This window comes from Plectropomus leopardus, chromosome 12 (assembly GCF_008729295.1).
Source record: "Plectropomus leopardus isolate mb chromosome 12, YSFRI_Pleo_2.0, whole genome shotgun sequence".
In the NCBI taxonomy this organism is placed as follows: Eukaryota; Metazoa; Chordata; class Actinopteri; order Perciformes; family Serranidae; genus Plectropomus; species Plectropomus leopardus.
Window position 1 is genome coordinate 26,830,914 of NC_056474.1, and position 16,334 is coordinate 26,847,247.

At 39.7% G+C, this 16,334-nt stretch overlaps 2 protein-coding genes across 2 annotated transcripts; one reads left to right on the top strand and one right to left on the bottom strand.

Moving 5' to 3' along the window:
* Positions 1-800: 800 nt before the first annotated feature.
* Positions 801-6,654, bottom strand: abhd4 (abhydrolase domain containing 4, N-acyl phospholipase B). Its single transcript, XM_042497817.1, has 8 exons — positions 6,471-6,654; positions 4,705-4,790; positions 4,388-4,492; positions 4,004-4,292; positions 3,092-3,279; positions 2,899-3,010; positions 1,706-1,892; positions 801-1,533 (listed from the first exon to the last, which is right to left on the bottom strand). Exons 1-8 carry the CDS (start codon positions 6,518-6,520, stop codon positions 1,444-1,446), a joined length of 1,107 nt encoding a protein of 368 aa, XP_042353751.1. The 5' UTR covers positions 6,521-6,654; the 3' UTR covers positions 801-1,443.
* Positions 6,655-7,513: 859 nt separating this feature from the next.
* Positions 7,514-11,423, top strand: dad1 (defender against cell death 1). The gene is made up of 3 exons (XM_042498194.1): positions 7,514-7,822; positions 9,114-9,281; positions 11,195-11,423. Exons 1-2 carry the CDS (start codon positions 7,612-7,614, stop codon positions 9,242-9,244), a joined length of 342 nt encoding a protein of 113 aa, XP_042354128.1. The 5' UTR covers positions 7,514-7,611; the 3' UTR covers positions 9,245-9,281; positions 11,195-11,423.
* Positions 11,424-16,334: the final 4,911 nt, after the last annotated feature.

Genomic DNA, 16,334 nt, shown 5'->3' on the forward strand with positions numbered 1-16,334 from the left:
AATGTTCTGCAGAAACACTTTTCTGGTCGTTATTCAGCATCATATCTCAGGAACAGAAGGGGAAACTTTTGGGCAGATACTAAATTAGTGACTCTTATCTTGGCTGTCCACCTCGAAACTGTGCTGATGGTACAGATTTTCTGAGCTGCTGGGGTTAAGATGTGTTGGATATATTGTAGAATATCTTCCTTCATTGCAGTAACCTCAATGTTTGAAGCATTTTCGACTGACATGGCAACATATGAGTCTGGAGAGACTTGAATGTAAACTGTAATTTGACTAGCTGGAGGAGGCACATAATTGTGAGGTGGTAATTGTAGTTTTTTGTTGTTGTTGTTGTTGTTGTTGTTGGATACACCCTGTAGTTTGAGCACAGACAGCATGGATGGAATGAAATCAATTATAGTTACTCAAGTATGCCTGGTTATGAAGTCTATTTTTTAGAATTATTTAATCTTTTATTCCACTACATGTATCTGACGGCAACAGTTAAATTAGCTTCGCAAAGATCAGTTGCAACAATAAAATGCTACTTATCAGCAGAGTAATTATCGCTTGATTTTATAATAAAGTCAACATTGATAGGGGCCATTCTGCCTTCATAACTAGCTCTTTTATTGTATCTTTTGCTGATAGTATTTGTGTGCTTCAACTAATTCAACTTTGGAAATGCAAGATTTCCACTATCCATTATGCAGTGCTGACAGGTGGAAGCGTAAAGCGCACCTGTTACATTAAGCAGTGACACTTGTTACTGCCCTCTACTGGTTGGGCCACACAATGCATAAAATGTGGGTTTCTACCGTTGCAATTTGTCAAATAAACTTTTATTGTTTCCAAGGTATAAAATACATACTGCTGTTTGATACAGAGGAAATATAAGAAAGAACAGAGATTAAATAACATGTCATACAGTACTTAGTGGTTCATGTCAGGCACATACAAAGTGTGAACTGGTAGCCTTGTGGCTGTTCCATAACACATAAACCCAGTGCATCAAGACAGATGTGCATGTTTCACTTAGAGTTAAAGATACAGCAGTGGGCAACATAATTTAGCATTGAATTAAATGGTTCAATTATTACTCTGTATTACAACATTAATAAACAAATTCAATGTTATAAATGTTATAAATAAATCCTTTACTAACGATAGTAAATTGAAAAAAGGAAACATATAACAGCTTAAAAATGACAAGATAGCTTAACTACAATAATGTCAATAACCTGCTACGATGAGAACAGGATTAAGAACAAAATTACATTCACACTCATGTTGAGGTACATGGTGTCCTGATTCACTCCAACGCAAAACCATCCAACATGCTGCACATGCAAAAACCACAGTCCTAAAACCACCATGAATTGTCTACTTTCAGTCCTTTTACGCACACAAACATACGTACACACACACACACACACACACACACAGACACACTGGCTATCAATCAACAGAGTTACATATTTTTTCCACCACTCTGTTGAACTCCCCTGGCTGATCAGCGTACACGTGGTGAGAGGCTTCGTCTATCAGCTGCACAGTGAGGATACAGAGATACAGAAAACAGTCAGCAATCATACCACACAAAGAAAGGAATAACTACTTCAAATTGAATTAAAATTACACTAATTTAAAGCTCAGCTGCACGTTTTAGACTCCTAATTAGATAACATTTCCCTCATGACCACTTTGCGGCTCTACTCACCAGCACTCTGGTGTGGGCCTGCTTCCTGATCTGGACCACTCTGTCCCCAGATGAGCTGTCCACCCAGGATCGGGCTCCATACAGCATGGTGAGGGGCATGGAGGGGGGCAGCAAGTGAACCCGCTGCAGCATGGGCCTCTTGGCCCAGCCCAGAGACTCTGACATGGCCCTGAAACCCACCTCACCACTGGGAGGAGGAGGGGGGTAGGAAATGGAAAAGGTGACTGACTGGTCAGATTTTTGCAGGCATTATGTTCTGTTATTTGAACTGTGAAAAAAGCTGTATTTGACAACTTTTTTAAAAATAACTTTGTCATAATGGTGAAACTATTTCCTGAAAGTAGTACATGAGACAAATCATCTGTGAAAAAATCATGTTCCTCCGCCTCCTTTTAGTGCTACTTATTGCATTTGCAGACTCAAACGCATATGAACAAAAACAACCAATCAAAGGTGAGTAGCCTCTGACGCAGCTGTCACTCACTCCTAATGAACTGCAGTCAAACTGTCAAACTAGGCAGCGCTGATCAAATATGAATCAATACTCTGTTACTGCATTGCCTATTTCTAGCATCAAATGTTTTCAGAAACATATTTAGTGTTCTGTTAAACTGTAAAATTAGAAAGATTATGACCAAGCCACCATGTTGGAAACAGTTGAGCCAAAACTAAGTATTGCCCACTGGATGGTGCAAACGTTCTCATATTACAGTTAAATAGTACACTAAAATAGAAATTTCTATAAAAATGAACTGCAAAGCAACAAGACAAACGTTTACGCGTCAAAATGTGTAGCTACACCTGGCTAGTAAAAGGGACTGGACGTTTAATTTAGAGTAGACTTTTATTTAAAGTTTTACGGCATGCTTGATTCATTTGTGGATGTAGTGATGGTCTGCATGGCCAAAGTGACACCTCTTTGTGGGGGTCCCATTCAGTAAGGCAGAAGGTTTTCACCTGTCCTTGCACATCCAACATTTTCTAACCACACGGCCACAGATGAGCAGAGAAAAAAACATGCAGTAGACATGAGGTTTTGAGACACTGGTCCCTACAAGTTAGGAAAATAACAGTTTGCTGCAAGCAAGAACCAAAATGAAGTACAAGAGTACAAAATTCCGCATCAGCTCATATCTGTGCAACCATCCCTGCAAAAAGCATAACTGGGGCTTAAGTGATGCGTGTTGGCTTACCTGGGGCTTTGTGCGTTACAGTGGTAGATGTACTGCGTCATCGTGTCATCATCAAACAGATCTTCGAATTTCCTTTTGAAATCAGGACGGAATCTGTTCACCAAGCCTGGACCTGAGTCAGTGACATACAGTGAGATGGGGAAGAGTAAAATGTGACCCAGCACAATATGAAGTAAACAGTAAGATATCTTACCCCATGGGCCTGCTGCTCTGATGACAGCCAGCGGATTGAAGAGGGTAACCACCGCTGCGATAGCTTTGACCCAGCGGGGAGGCGGCGGCCTCTTTACCACCTCTGTCTTCTGATCTTGACCCTCTTGGGTCTGTGCCTGCGGTCGCTCCGGGAAACCCCAGGGATCCACCAGGATAAGATGTGACACTCTGTAAGAGGAGCAAAGTCCATTATAATTTCTAATCAACAGGCATTTTTTGTCATCAGCGTACACACAGAATACAGCGGTGAGCATGGCTTGCTCTGTAGATACTACCACAAGGAAGTGCCAAAGTCAGGATTTTTTTTCCGCACATTGTGCTGGGGAGCAAGTGTACTAAACTTGCTTTGCTTGAGGGCCACTTGTGGAAAATAACATGGGGCAAGGGGCCAGTAGCAGCAGTCCTATACATTTCTAAGATTTTAGGGCATTTCTGGGATTTTAGGACATTGCTAAGATTTTAGGATGCTTCTTGGACTTTAGGACATTTCTGGGATTTTAGGACATTTCTGGGATTTTGGAAATTTAATGAATTTGAAAAGTTTCTAGGATTTTAGGATGTTTCTAGGATTTTAGACCATTTCTCAAATTTCAGGATGTTTCTGGAATTTTAGGACATTTCTTGGATTTTTATGACACTTCTTTAATGCTGTTTTATGCACTCTGGCACCTTATGTGTACTAGAAGTACAAAAACAATTCCCAGTGTGGATTACTTTATTTTTACTGTCAGTTGAGCATCACTGCTGTAGAGGCAATTTCTCCATTTCAATGTTTTCCTAGCCCGGTCTGTTAGGTAAACTAGACTAGTCCTTAATTATCAAATAAAACACTGAATGACTCCATCTGCAGCTTTCTCTCATTATCACATGTTTTATTAGTTAGTATTATTACCTCGAAGGGTACTGGATGGCGTAGGAGGTAGCCAGGTACCCGCCCAGACTGTGTCCCAGCAGAATCATGTTCTCCAGGCCTACAGACCGTCTCCACTGCTCAATAGAGTCGACAAACTGCTCCTCTGCCTTGGCAGCATCTGAGGGGAAGGGAGGTCTGGAGCTCCGGCCAAAGCCCAGGAGGTCGAAAGCGTAAATAGGACGTGACCGACTCAGCGTGTCTATGTTCCTGATCCACAGGCCTACCCCTCCTCCAAAACCATGGACCATCACCAGGGGAGTCTTTTGGACTAGAGGAGAAAGACAGAACGATTACGTCACGGATCTTATACTGCATACAGATTTACAGCTGTTGCCTCCCAATAAACAAACAAAGAGTGAGTACCCTGTTCTGCAGGTTTGCGCGCCGCCTTGTTGGTGATGGTTAGAGTCCATATTCGATCCTGGTTTGGCAGGGTCACAAAGCGAGCCCAGAGGTCATTCTGAATACCTGACAAAGAAAGGTAACCATTAATATACCTTCAGTGAGGCTCTGTTAGTTTATAGCTGGTGACATAACGGTGTCATATTACATTACAGAAGCTCATAGATATTTTAAAAAGCATTAGCAGCTTTACTACATCTTTACAAGCGACAAGCTACATTTATAGCAGTCCCCGGTGGGTATATATAATCTGCCAGTACACATTAAAACATTCTTACAAGCAAGAATCTTGGACTCTGTAGTCTTTAAAAGGGACATGGAGGTTGGACGCCAGGAAGGCCACCAGCTCCAGACTGAAGTTGGCCTGACGAGAGAGAGAGAGGAACAAAGAATGAAGAGATGGTAGATAGTACAGGAATTTTTCAAAGCATGCTAAGTGTACAATGCTAATTCGTTTGGTGCGAGTCCAAGGTTAAAGTCAGTGTAATCACTGTTTGCATGGAGCAAACAGCCTAGGAGTGTCAGATTTCACAACCATTGTGCTGTCAGTCAAACTGCTGAGACCCACAGCAGTGATGTGGTGGTCAGTGTTTATCAAGATTACCTCCAAACTCTCAAGATAAAGGGACTGTTTGTTTTTTATGAAAGAGCAGGAGGTGGTGAAAAAAGGAGATGGCATGTCGAACAGTTTTTTAAGTACTGAGGAGGGACTTTTGTGTTTCATTTTGGCATACAGGAGGGAGAACTTTAAATGTTTGTATTTTGTATTTATTTTACTACTAATTTTTAAGAAAATATGGTTGTTTTATTTTTTAATAATCACCAAAATTACACCAGTTGGTAAAGCCAGAAACTGTAAAAACAGAAGTTATTGTTGGATTTTCACATTTCCAACAGTGCTTGAACACAATGTGGGACCAACACTTCCGTCAGAAAAAAAAATTTGAGTTTAGCAGTGATATTTCATCAAAATCACTATATTCTACAATTCATTGAACTATCTAGCATGCATGACAAGAGTGGAAAAATGGTTGTCTTTTTTTTCAGCTTCAGCATTTTATCTTCAACTTTTCACATTCAAACATGAAAGGGTAAATTAGTAATATCTAATATTAGATAGTTATGGTGGAAGGAGGGTCAGGCATTTTCCCCAAGTTGTTCGGCGAGGCTCAAGGAGTAATATCTTTAGCTTCAGGGAGGGTAAAACAAACAAACAAAAATGAAGTCACACCCCAGTTTCATCTGATAAATGAAGAACAGTCCCTAATCCTCATTTTAAAAATCCAGGTAGATCACTGCACCACACATACAAAAAAGCAAAACATTTTACAGAATAGGTTATTGCCAGCCTTTTTATTTTCAGTATAATAACTACCAAAGTGTGTAAACTGAGCTAAGGGGAGTTTAACCTCCACTTCCACTCTGACCGGAGATATAAAAAGACCTGTCTCATATTTCTGCCTCCACCATCAATACACAGGTGCACCACCAGGGCCTCCACCTGTCCTGCCATCAACAGGCAACTCAGATTTGCTTAGTCATTACGGCTGCTCGTTACTCCAGTGAATTAAACTTAAGAAACCTGTTTGACAGGAGTGGCACATCAAGACAACCCAATTGATTTTAAAAATAATAACTTTCATATTTCTTAAGTATTTATACCTTAAATTACAATGAGCTACTGGAAGACAACTTTGTAATCAATTTTTACTGGTTTTACTTTTTTCCCCCATATTTCTGTGAATGAAGCTTGTTGGTGATGGCATTTGTGTCAAATTAGCAGAATAATAGGTGGCTACACTTATAAAATATAATTTCACATTAGTTTAACACACCAATTAATTATGAGAACATTATGTCCAAATTGATTTATATACAATGACACAGTATTACAGTTATTACCAGTCTGATAAATAAATGCCTTACAGGAGGAAAATGACACAATAAATATATGCATTTTTTTAAGTTTTGCGTGCAATGTGATAAGACTAGCAGTGTGTTGGACGAGGTTGTGTCCGGTTGTTTACCTTTCCCAGTTACTTACTCTGTCTCACAGTCGTTTTGCATCGGAGCCGTGGTTGTAGCAGGGTCCATGAATTGACATATTCCGGTGGCTACATTCACTTGAATGAAATAATGAGGTTGACAACACGCTTCTCGATAAGTGTTTTGAAATTGTGCCTTCTCTTGTTTCTAATGTTTGGTAACTCGGTTCATTCCGCGGTCAGCTGACCGAACACAAAGATAGTTTATCATAAAGATGCGCCACTCCTCTTACCATCTAACAGAGATTAAAGAGTCCTAAAACTGGAAATTAGTTAGCATTTACAACTCTCGGTTTTCTCGTCTCCAGTCCAGTGGGTTTCTATGGATTTTTGGTTAAAAGCCTAAAATAAGGCCCGACTTACACATCTTGTTCTGCAACATAAAATATTTCAGTAAACAGCTCGTAGGTCAGTCTTTAGGCCTTTATGCGTCTCTAAGGTGCTAAAAAGTGGCTAAATGAGACTACAGAATTTTATTACATTGTATATGGCTTAATAGCCTTGTTGTGGAGGGAATTTTAAATGGCGGTGTAGTTTCATCCCAGGAGCACTCTATGCAAAGTCTGACAGGGTCTTTACTTTTAATAAAAAAAAAAATAAATATTTGCTGCATGTGAATATGACAATGGGATCACTTCAGTGTTTATTAGACACTAACAGCAAAATGGGCAGATACAAAGTTGTTGTTTTTTTTGTTTTGTTTTTTTGGGTATATGCTGTCTTTGTGTACCAAAATAATGCTACTTGCCTATAATTAATAGTTCAAAACTGGAGAACACTTTACCTTTTTGTGAGGTCGTGGGGCTTTTGAGGTCCCCAGAAAATTGGTAAAAATTAAACATTGCGCTTCACACAGCCGTCTCTGGAAATATCGATTTCACTATAATGCATCAATGGGAAACACTGGCAGAGCAAAGCATCTTTCTATTTTTTTCCCATCTATGTTGTACAGTGGGCGGAGCCAATGATCATTCCAACAACGGGCTCTTTGCTCCTCTTTCCGAGCGACTCGGAATATATATTTTGTAACACCAACGCCGCTTCCGGTTGAGGAGGACACGTCACTTATTGGATTGAGGAAGAGGAGCCCTGCAGACCGAGTTCATTGAGCCCAATTTTTACAAATTAGAGAGCATAATCATGTCGAACTCAGTCATATCGGTTATTTCTCGGTTTCTGGAGGAGTACACCACCACGACGCCCAACAAGCTCAAAGTGGTGGACGCGTATCTGCTGTACATCCTGTTGACAGGAGCGCTGCAGTTTCTCTACTGTCTGCTCGTCGGCACTTTCCCCTTCAACAGCTTTCTGTCGGGCTTCATCTCTTGTGTGGGCGCTTTCATTCTTGCGGGTAAAAATGTATTATTTGAAATGTTGTTATGAATTATGCAGTGCCACAGTTTCGACGGACTTCTGGCTCATTTTTGAACGTGTATGCAAACACGAGTTAGCTAATGATGCTAACATGGCTTCAGGTGTAGCCATATAAATACACTGTAGAAAAAGAAACGGAAAAGCATGTACCTCGAGTATGGGAATATACCCCTATTTATTAAAATTAAAAGTACGCTCTGAAGTCACACCAAGCTAAAATGAATAAAGTCAACATTTCCGAGGTATTGATGTAACTAAGGGCCTGTTCGTTATTTATGAGAAGGAAGGGGGTGGTGCAAAACAGGGGAGGCACCTTAATATTCAATATTCAATATCAGTGTTCAATATTTTAAGCATTGGGGAGGGAGTTGCGTCTCTTGATTTGGCCTACGGGAGGACGGGTATCCGCAGTCATGGAAAACCTTGGCAAACTCATGCAATTTTGTCGTGTGTAATGAAGTTGTAACAGCGATTTACATGAATAACTTTCCGCGCTATATAACACAATGGCAAACTTATTTTCTGAAGTTGTCAACTTATTGTTGCTCCAATATGCATTCATGTTGGACAACGTTTTGTTTACTATCACACGTGTTTCTTCAATTTCTTCCCATGTTCCATCTCTCTATCCACATTAACCAGATTAAGAAGTGTTTTGTCTGCCCGCTTTTTATTAGACAAAATAATAAGAAACACATTTCTCCCTTACAATTTATGATATATAATGTAGTAAAATTCTACAGCATCATGAAGTAAGGCATTGGAAATTATATTCAGCACCTCTCTGTAACAGTTTCAATAAGTACTGCACATTACGACCCTCAAGTGTTTGTCACAGTGTTGTTGTACAGTCTTATTGTGGCTCCAATGAGGAAGAGGTGTTAATGTTGAACCCCAACATGGCTCAAGTGAATCAGACACCATCACAAGTCTTACTTCTCTTGTTTTGTCAGGTTCAGACATAATGATGCTGCACCATCATCCTTAAATTCAGAGCCCCTTGTCTGTAAAATGTAACCATGGGAACGTTAGCAGAACTTTAGTGTTAGTTATAAAAACCTAACTTTGTCTATGTGTGTGCTGAAGCTGATACACTGATAAGTTTAGCAACCATTAAATGAAAAAAAGAAAAATCCAAAACTAATAATCAAAAATAACAAAAACGAATCAAGTAATTGATTGTGAAAATATTTTACAATGTGTTAAATTGTTATTTATTGTTCTAAGGTGTAATAATGCTGAATCCTGTCTTTTGCTGTTTTTCTTAGTGTGCCTTCGTATCCAGATCAACCCACAGAACAAAGGAGACTTCCTGTCCATCTCGCCAGAGAGAGCCTTCGCCGACTTCCTGTTTGCTCACACCGTCCTCCATCTGGTCGTGATGAACTTCATTGGTTGAAACAGACAAAGTGACTCACAGAGTCCCCCCTCAGAAGGTATATATCTCATACAGGCATTTCTAGCTTTAAGAGCTTTTCAAAATTGAATTCTGAAGTATTTTTTGCTTATAGTCCCATTTTCAGTCAAGTTTTAGCCACAATATAGATATTATTGTTTTTTTTTGGTTTATCGTCATAGATGTCTTAATGTACAATCCCAATTCTAAATAAGTCAGGATGTGGTGTAAAACATAATAAGAAGCAGAATGCAATGATTTGCAAGTCCTTCTTGACCCACATTCTTTTCAGTACAGTACAAAGACAGTGTTCAAACTGATAAACTTAATGCTTTTTTGGAAATATACACTCATTCTGAATTTCATGCCTGCAACATGTTCCAAAACAGTTAGGACAGGGGCATGTTTACCTCTATGTAACATCATCTCTTCACTCAACAACCCTAAAGAAGGGTTTGAAAACTGAGCGCCCCAGTTGTGAAAGTTCAGAAAGCGAACTTCTGGGAGACAGGTCTGGACTGGAGGCAGGCCAGTCTCGTACCTGCACTCTGAAACTAAGGCCACATTTACACGAGAACGTCTGTACTGAAAACGAAAAAGTTTTTCCTTTGCGTTTAAGACAAAAATCTGTGTTCATATGATAACATTGTGAAAACGATCCTCATGTACGCCGACCTGCAAAAACAACCAAAGATGCTGTAGTATGCATGTCAGGCCAGTAGTTGGCGGTGTAACTCAGGATCCGCATGTTGCCAGTTTACATGGTGACAGAGGGGGTTGTGTTTTCAAAAGATTACACTCAAAAACACACTAAAAATATTGCATTTTTTAAGGCCCTCAAAGCATTGCTGTCAAATGAACAAAAGGCCAAACAGCAACAAAATTTTAACGTTTCATGCAAGAACTGTCGCTGTGCAAACGGCCTTAAGAAGCCACGCTGTTGTAACACCTGCAGAATGTGGCTTTGCATTATGTTGCTGGAATAAGCAGGAACATCCCAGAAAAAGGCGTCTCTATGGCAGCATATGTTGCTCCAAAACATGTATGGACCTTTCAGCATTTATCGAACCTTCACAGATGTGCTAGTCATCCATGATACCATTGACAATAACACCCCCCCACCCCCCCCCAATACCAACCCAGAACTTGGCTTTTTGTTAACAATCTGGACAGTCCTTTTCCTCTTTAGCCCAGAAGACACGACATCCATGATTTCCCAAAAAGAATTTAAAATGTGGACTTGTCAGACCACAGCACACTTTCCAACTTTGTGTCAGCCCTCAGCTAATGGCTGAAACAACCTCCTTTCTCCCATATCACGTTGCAGCTAGCACTTGGAGCCTTGAAAGAGCTCACTGATCAATTAGGCCTGATCCTTCTTTAATACTGGCATGGTATATTCTGTTTTTAAAACCCAGACAGCTCAAGGTTACAAATGCCAGAGATTTTTTAAAAATGTGTTTTTTAAATGTGTTTTGTACTGCCAGTATCTTATGAATATGAGAAAATGTTTTTGGAGGATGATGTGGGAGATCCATTAGTGTTTATAGTGTCTCTCAATGGCCTGTAAATGGAGGATTTAATGATTTATGTGGGGCCCCTTTTACACAGATATATGCCTTTCTGTGTTGGTTTATGCTTGTAAAACAAGAAATATTCCCCTGTCCTTTGGGTGCTCTCAGTCACATTAGACATTCTTGCCAGTTCATCACTTCATTCTTCTCAGTGAAGCGGCTCCAGATAGTACATGTGATAATACAGACTCCAGTCTTACTTCTCTGGGGAGATCTTTATGATACCACATATTGCTTTTTCTTTGCTAGAAAACAGTGTTATTGAATTTTTTGACTTGGAAAGGCCATATTGTATTCTCTTGTTTCTCATTTGCTTCTGAATAACTTCTTCTATTACGTCTGCGTCACTAACTCCACCTCCTCTTCTTTTTTTTCATAGATCAAGACAAGAGAAGTTCCCCTCCCAGACATGATGCTACATCTGCTTTAGTGCCACTGAGTCACGTCCCACCATCAACACTGAATTAGTTGCATCTTGTCACACATGATGCAGTACAATTTTCTTACACACAATTGATTTCTTGCATTCTTTTTTTTTTAAATATCGAAATTTGTAAAGCATTCCCTTTTGCACTGAGAAGAAGAAATAAAAACAACTCAAATGGTGACCTTGAGAATAACGAAGCTGTTCTTGAACAAAGAGCATTTTGTTTTCAACAGCAGCAGTCTTGGTTTAAATAATCTAAGTATCCAAATCTTTTGAATGCATGATATTCTCCAAATGACTGTGAAGAGGCAGAATTTTTAGTCAGAAAGATGAATTTGTACATTGCAGTTTGAAAATAACAAGGTCACACAGTATTCCTGATATTTGAACATGAACAATGTTTGTTTTCACGCCTCCGCCGGCAAAGGCACTCAGTTTTTCGAGTTGTCCATACATATGTCTCATTCTTGTGAACGTGATATCTCACGAATGCTGTGAGAGAACCTCTTCAAAATAGGAGCAATTATTCACTTAGATGTAATGATGAATTTCATTAGTTTGGTGGTCATAGGTCAAAAGTCATGGTCGCTGTGACCTCTTCTATTAAATTTGCCACAAACATCCACTTGGACCTAAAGATGAACTGATTAGAATGTGGTGGTCATAGGTCACTGTGACTTTGCGTCAGTCTTATTCTCTTGAACTTGTTATATTAAGAAGGCTTACTGGGAATTTCCACAAATTTGGCACAAACATCCACTTGGTCTTAAGAATTAACTAGTTAGAATATGGTAGTCAAAGGTCAGGATCACTGCAAACTCATCCCTGTTTTTGGCCAGAACTTAAGAATTCATTGGATAAGTATGCCAAAATTTCACAGAAATTTCTAATAGAATAAAAGATGAAGGTCCATAGACATGGATGTAAACTTTAAGAACAACTTGACTAGTGAATGGAGGTATACAATTGCAAGGTGGTAATTCTAGTTAAAATATATTAGAGATACACTGTGTCAGCATCCCCATAGCTCCACTTTATAATGGTGACCTAAACATATTACAGCTTCAGATAAAGGACTTTTTACATCAGAGTTTGGGAGAGCTGCAAGCTACATTTGAAGTTGGCTGCAGAAAAAGAAATATCTGTTATAAGGTTGACAGGACAAAAAAATATAACTTGGTGAAAATTGCCAGGAAATGGCTCCATGCCTTGCAGAACTTTCTTTGAACCCAACAGATTGCATCTTTTTTTTTTTTTTTTTAAGCTGAAGAACTAAGAGACTAAAGTACATTTTTGAGCCACTGAAAGTGAGCGTGTGCAGCAGGCCCACAGCCTATCATGCTAACGGAGGGGGAAGCAAGAACACTGCACCCCAGAGCAATGAGAGAGTTTGCCTCTATTACTCGCTCTGGAATAACTGATGGGAACACATTTCAGCTCAGTTGCTTGTGACCGTGCAGAGCCACTTACATTTGTCAAAGAATGACCCGAAGGTACATTTTAGTGAGTTTGGTCTTGGCGTTTGAGTGTGAAGGCCAGTTTGAAAGGGATACGAAAGTGCTTTGCATACGGAAATGAAAAACAGAGTGAATCAAGTTGGCAGCCCAGGTTTCTCCTGTAAAGGTCACATCTAAATCTCATCTAGGCTGATTTAATAGCAGAGACAGAGTAGTCTGTTTACCTCACTCATTTGTATGAAATGGAAAACATTAGCACCGGTGCTTTTGGAAAGGGGTTAGGTTAGCTTAAAGAAGTGACAGTGGTGATTCTGGGAACTCAGACTAAATTTTGAACATATCTGACCTGAAAGACTAACCAAGGAGTTGGGGAAACCACATTACTGTAAAGGAGTCCAAAACAATTTTAACCTTTATCAAGTCACTCATTCATTGTCTCGTCTATGTTATCAGGCTTAGTAACTGGAAGCTTCTTACTGTCAGTGCTGAAAGATGTATTTAGATCCTTCACTCGAGTGAAAGTAGCAAGACCATTTCGTAGGAAATGCAAGTACAAGTCATTTACATATACTATTATGTATCTATTGCTGGTGCATTTACATGTAAGCCACAATTATTGTTGTAGCTGACAGACAGCTATTTTTCATGCTGTTTGATATCAGTGATTTTTAGTTGCCTCGTCTAGCCACCCCTATGAAAATTTATGGGGGCTGTTTGGTATAAATTGGTACTCAGAATAATAAGGTTCTATCTCACATTATTTATTCTTATTCTGTGACAATTTATTAACATTATGTGAGATGTTATTTGCATTTTTGGAATTATTTTTTTAGAAAACAAAAAAAGTTTATATCATTTTTGCAAATGGAGCGGAGTAACTTTGGAGCTCAATATTTCAAAACTGCTCAGTGTGCAGATAGAACTTAATAATTCTAAGGTGGCGAAATTCTAAAGTATTTTACCTGCAAAGTAACTTATGTTGTCAAATAAATGTAAAGGAGTTAAAAGTTTATTTCCTTTTGAAATATGGAGTAGAGGAGTAAATTACCATGAAAGTAGAGAATAAGTAGGCCTACTTAAATTTAGTTCTTGAATTAATATACTTTCTACCCGTGCTTCTTGGTGTACAAAGGAATCAGATTGCAATTGACATGTCCTTGTGATAAAAGTGTTTGATTGTGATGTGCCTTTTTAACTAAACTGCTCCCTCTTGAGCTGAAAGAATACTTCTTATAAATTGCTCTCCATTTAAAGAAATGCCCTATTGGACAAAGTACTGGTATTAATAATTATTATTAATTATTACTCAAACACTCAAACGTTAACAGCCCCAGTAATAAAACCAACATTAGGAGGCGTCATGGCGCCATTTTGCTTAGGCCGCACATATATATAAACTATGTTACCAGCACATAGCATGAAGACATCTCAACGTCAGAGCTTTCAAAAAAGAATGAGGGCAGAGAGACTGTAGCACCAAAATGAAATCCATTTTAAGTCTCTAAGCAGATATGTAAACAAGTCTTTCTGAAAGCTGAAAGGACTGTCAGGATTTTGGGATATGGCACGGAGCTTCACTTGCTGTAAACAATTAGTTTTGGGATAGCTGAGTTTCGATTCTCAAACCTGCCTGAACTGTCACGGGAATATGTTCAGTTTCAATTCTGGGTTCTGCCCACATTTTTCCAGGAAATGGATGACCATAAAAGGCTTTGAACAAGAAAAAAAAGAAAAAAGCAAGGGGCTTTAGGGACATCCTTGACACCCTTCACAGAGCAAACTGAGAAGCTTGGAATAATTGTTTGTTAATTCAGCGGCTGAGGGGGCTGTGTGTAGAAGCTTAATCCGACAAATGAAGACTGGACCAAATCCAAAGTTTTCAGGCATCAAAATCAAATAATTTCATTGTAGGCTGCCAAATGAATTCTCTGCATCTAGAGGAGGGGAAGGCACTCGGCATTTGGTAGCTTGAGAGAATAGGTTATTAAAAAAGAGGATTAAATAATAAAAGCTGTAGATTTAAGAGGAAAGATGACATGCATAAACCTAGTTAAAAAAAATTGTCCCACATCTTTGTAGAAATGTTTATTTGCTTTCTTGCTCGGAGTTAGATGAGAAGATTGATGAGCTACCCCTCCACTGGCAGGGTGGCTGTGCTTCGGGGGTAGAGGGGTCGTCCACTAATCAAAAGGTCAGTGGTTCGATCTCTGGCCCCTGCAGTCTACATGCCAATAGGGGCAGATACTCAGCACCAAATTGCTCCTGATGGCTGTGTGAGTGTGTGTAATTTATTGCTCATGATGAGCAGGTGGCACCTCTCATGGTAGCCTTGTAGCTATGGCAGCAGACTGACTTGTGGTTTTAAGTCCTTTGAGTGGTCCCCATGACTATAAAACCACTACATACTGTACATGCAGTCCATTTACCATTCTTGTGGGTTTCACAGACTTTATATCCAGATAGACAATGCATCTCCACCATAGATTTGCAATACTAAGTAGATACCAGATGCAAAGATGGCACCTATTCATTCCAGTGATATTGCTCGGCTTGCGCAAATGTCAAAATAGTTTCTAGCTTTCAGGTTTACCACCATGGTATGTGGCCCACTGACTATGTGTAGTAGTGTTTCTCATGCTGGGCCCCGCCCACGAGTTCCCGCTTGGCTCATAGACTTTACATTGCCATGATGTCATGGATTTTGAAATTGCTTTTCTAAGCTTCAGAAAAGTTAAACAAATATCAAACCACCATAATAGAGAGAGTGATGGCGAGGATGCTCAACTTGCTTTGCCTGGGGGCCACTTTGGCAAAATGAAAGCAGGCCAGGAGCCAGGAGCAGCAGCCATGCACAAGTTAGGTGTATTCAGGGACATTTCAAGGGTTTGAGGACATTCAGGGCTTACCATGGAGGGAGGAAGGGATCCTTCCCTCGCACTTTTTTAAATCAACAAGCTTTATTTTAATTCTTTATTGTAATCTGGCACCTGATATATATATAAAACTACAAAAAATGCAAGCAAATAGCACGCTTAATTTGGCTCATGGGCCATAAGTGGTGTGTCACAGGTCTATGGTCTGTATGCTAAACAAAGTTGCAGCCAGGAGGAAATCGGCTTAGTGTGGGCACCCTGTTGACACGGTGTGTAGTCTGATTTCTTCAGACTTTTGGTAAGTCTGATCTAATGTACAAGGCTCATTGAAGGTGCCTACATTAGTAAGTCTGTCTTTGTTTTCACTTGGTCAGATTATTAGTGAGAGGATTGTGTTTTCTTGGTTTTTTGGGTTTCAGTTTACTTTGTTCTCCCCTCCTGTGTTCCCTCATATATCCATCTACACACCTGTCCTGCATCAGCCTTGTTAGTCCTTCTCAGCCAGTCAGCTCCCTGCCTGTTGTTCTGCCTCATCACCTCATTCCCCTCACCTGAGCGTCTCTGCTCTTTCTCTCCACCTGCACTTCATCCCCTCATCCATCTGGTTTGTTTTAAAGTCCTGGATTTTGGCTCAGTCTCTGCTGGATCCTTGTTTTGGTTGTGTGAGGTTTAGTTTCTGTTACTTTGGTTGAAAGAATGATTTTTCTGAGTCCCTGTTCTCTCTTGCTTTTGGGTCCACCTGCTCTGACACCTATATATTGT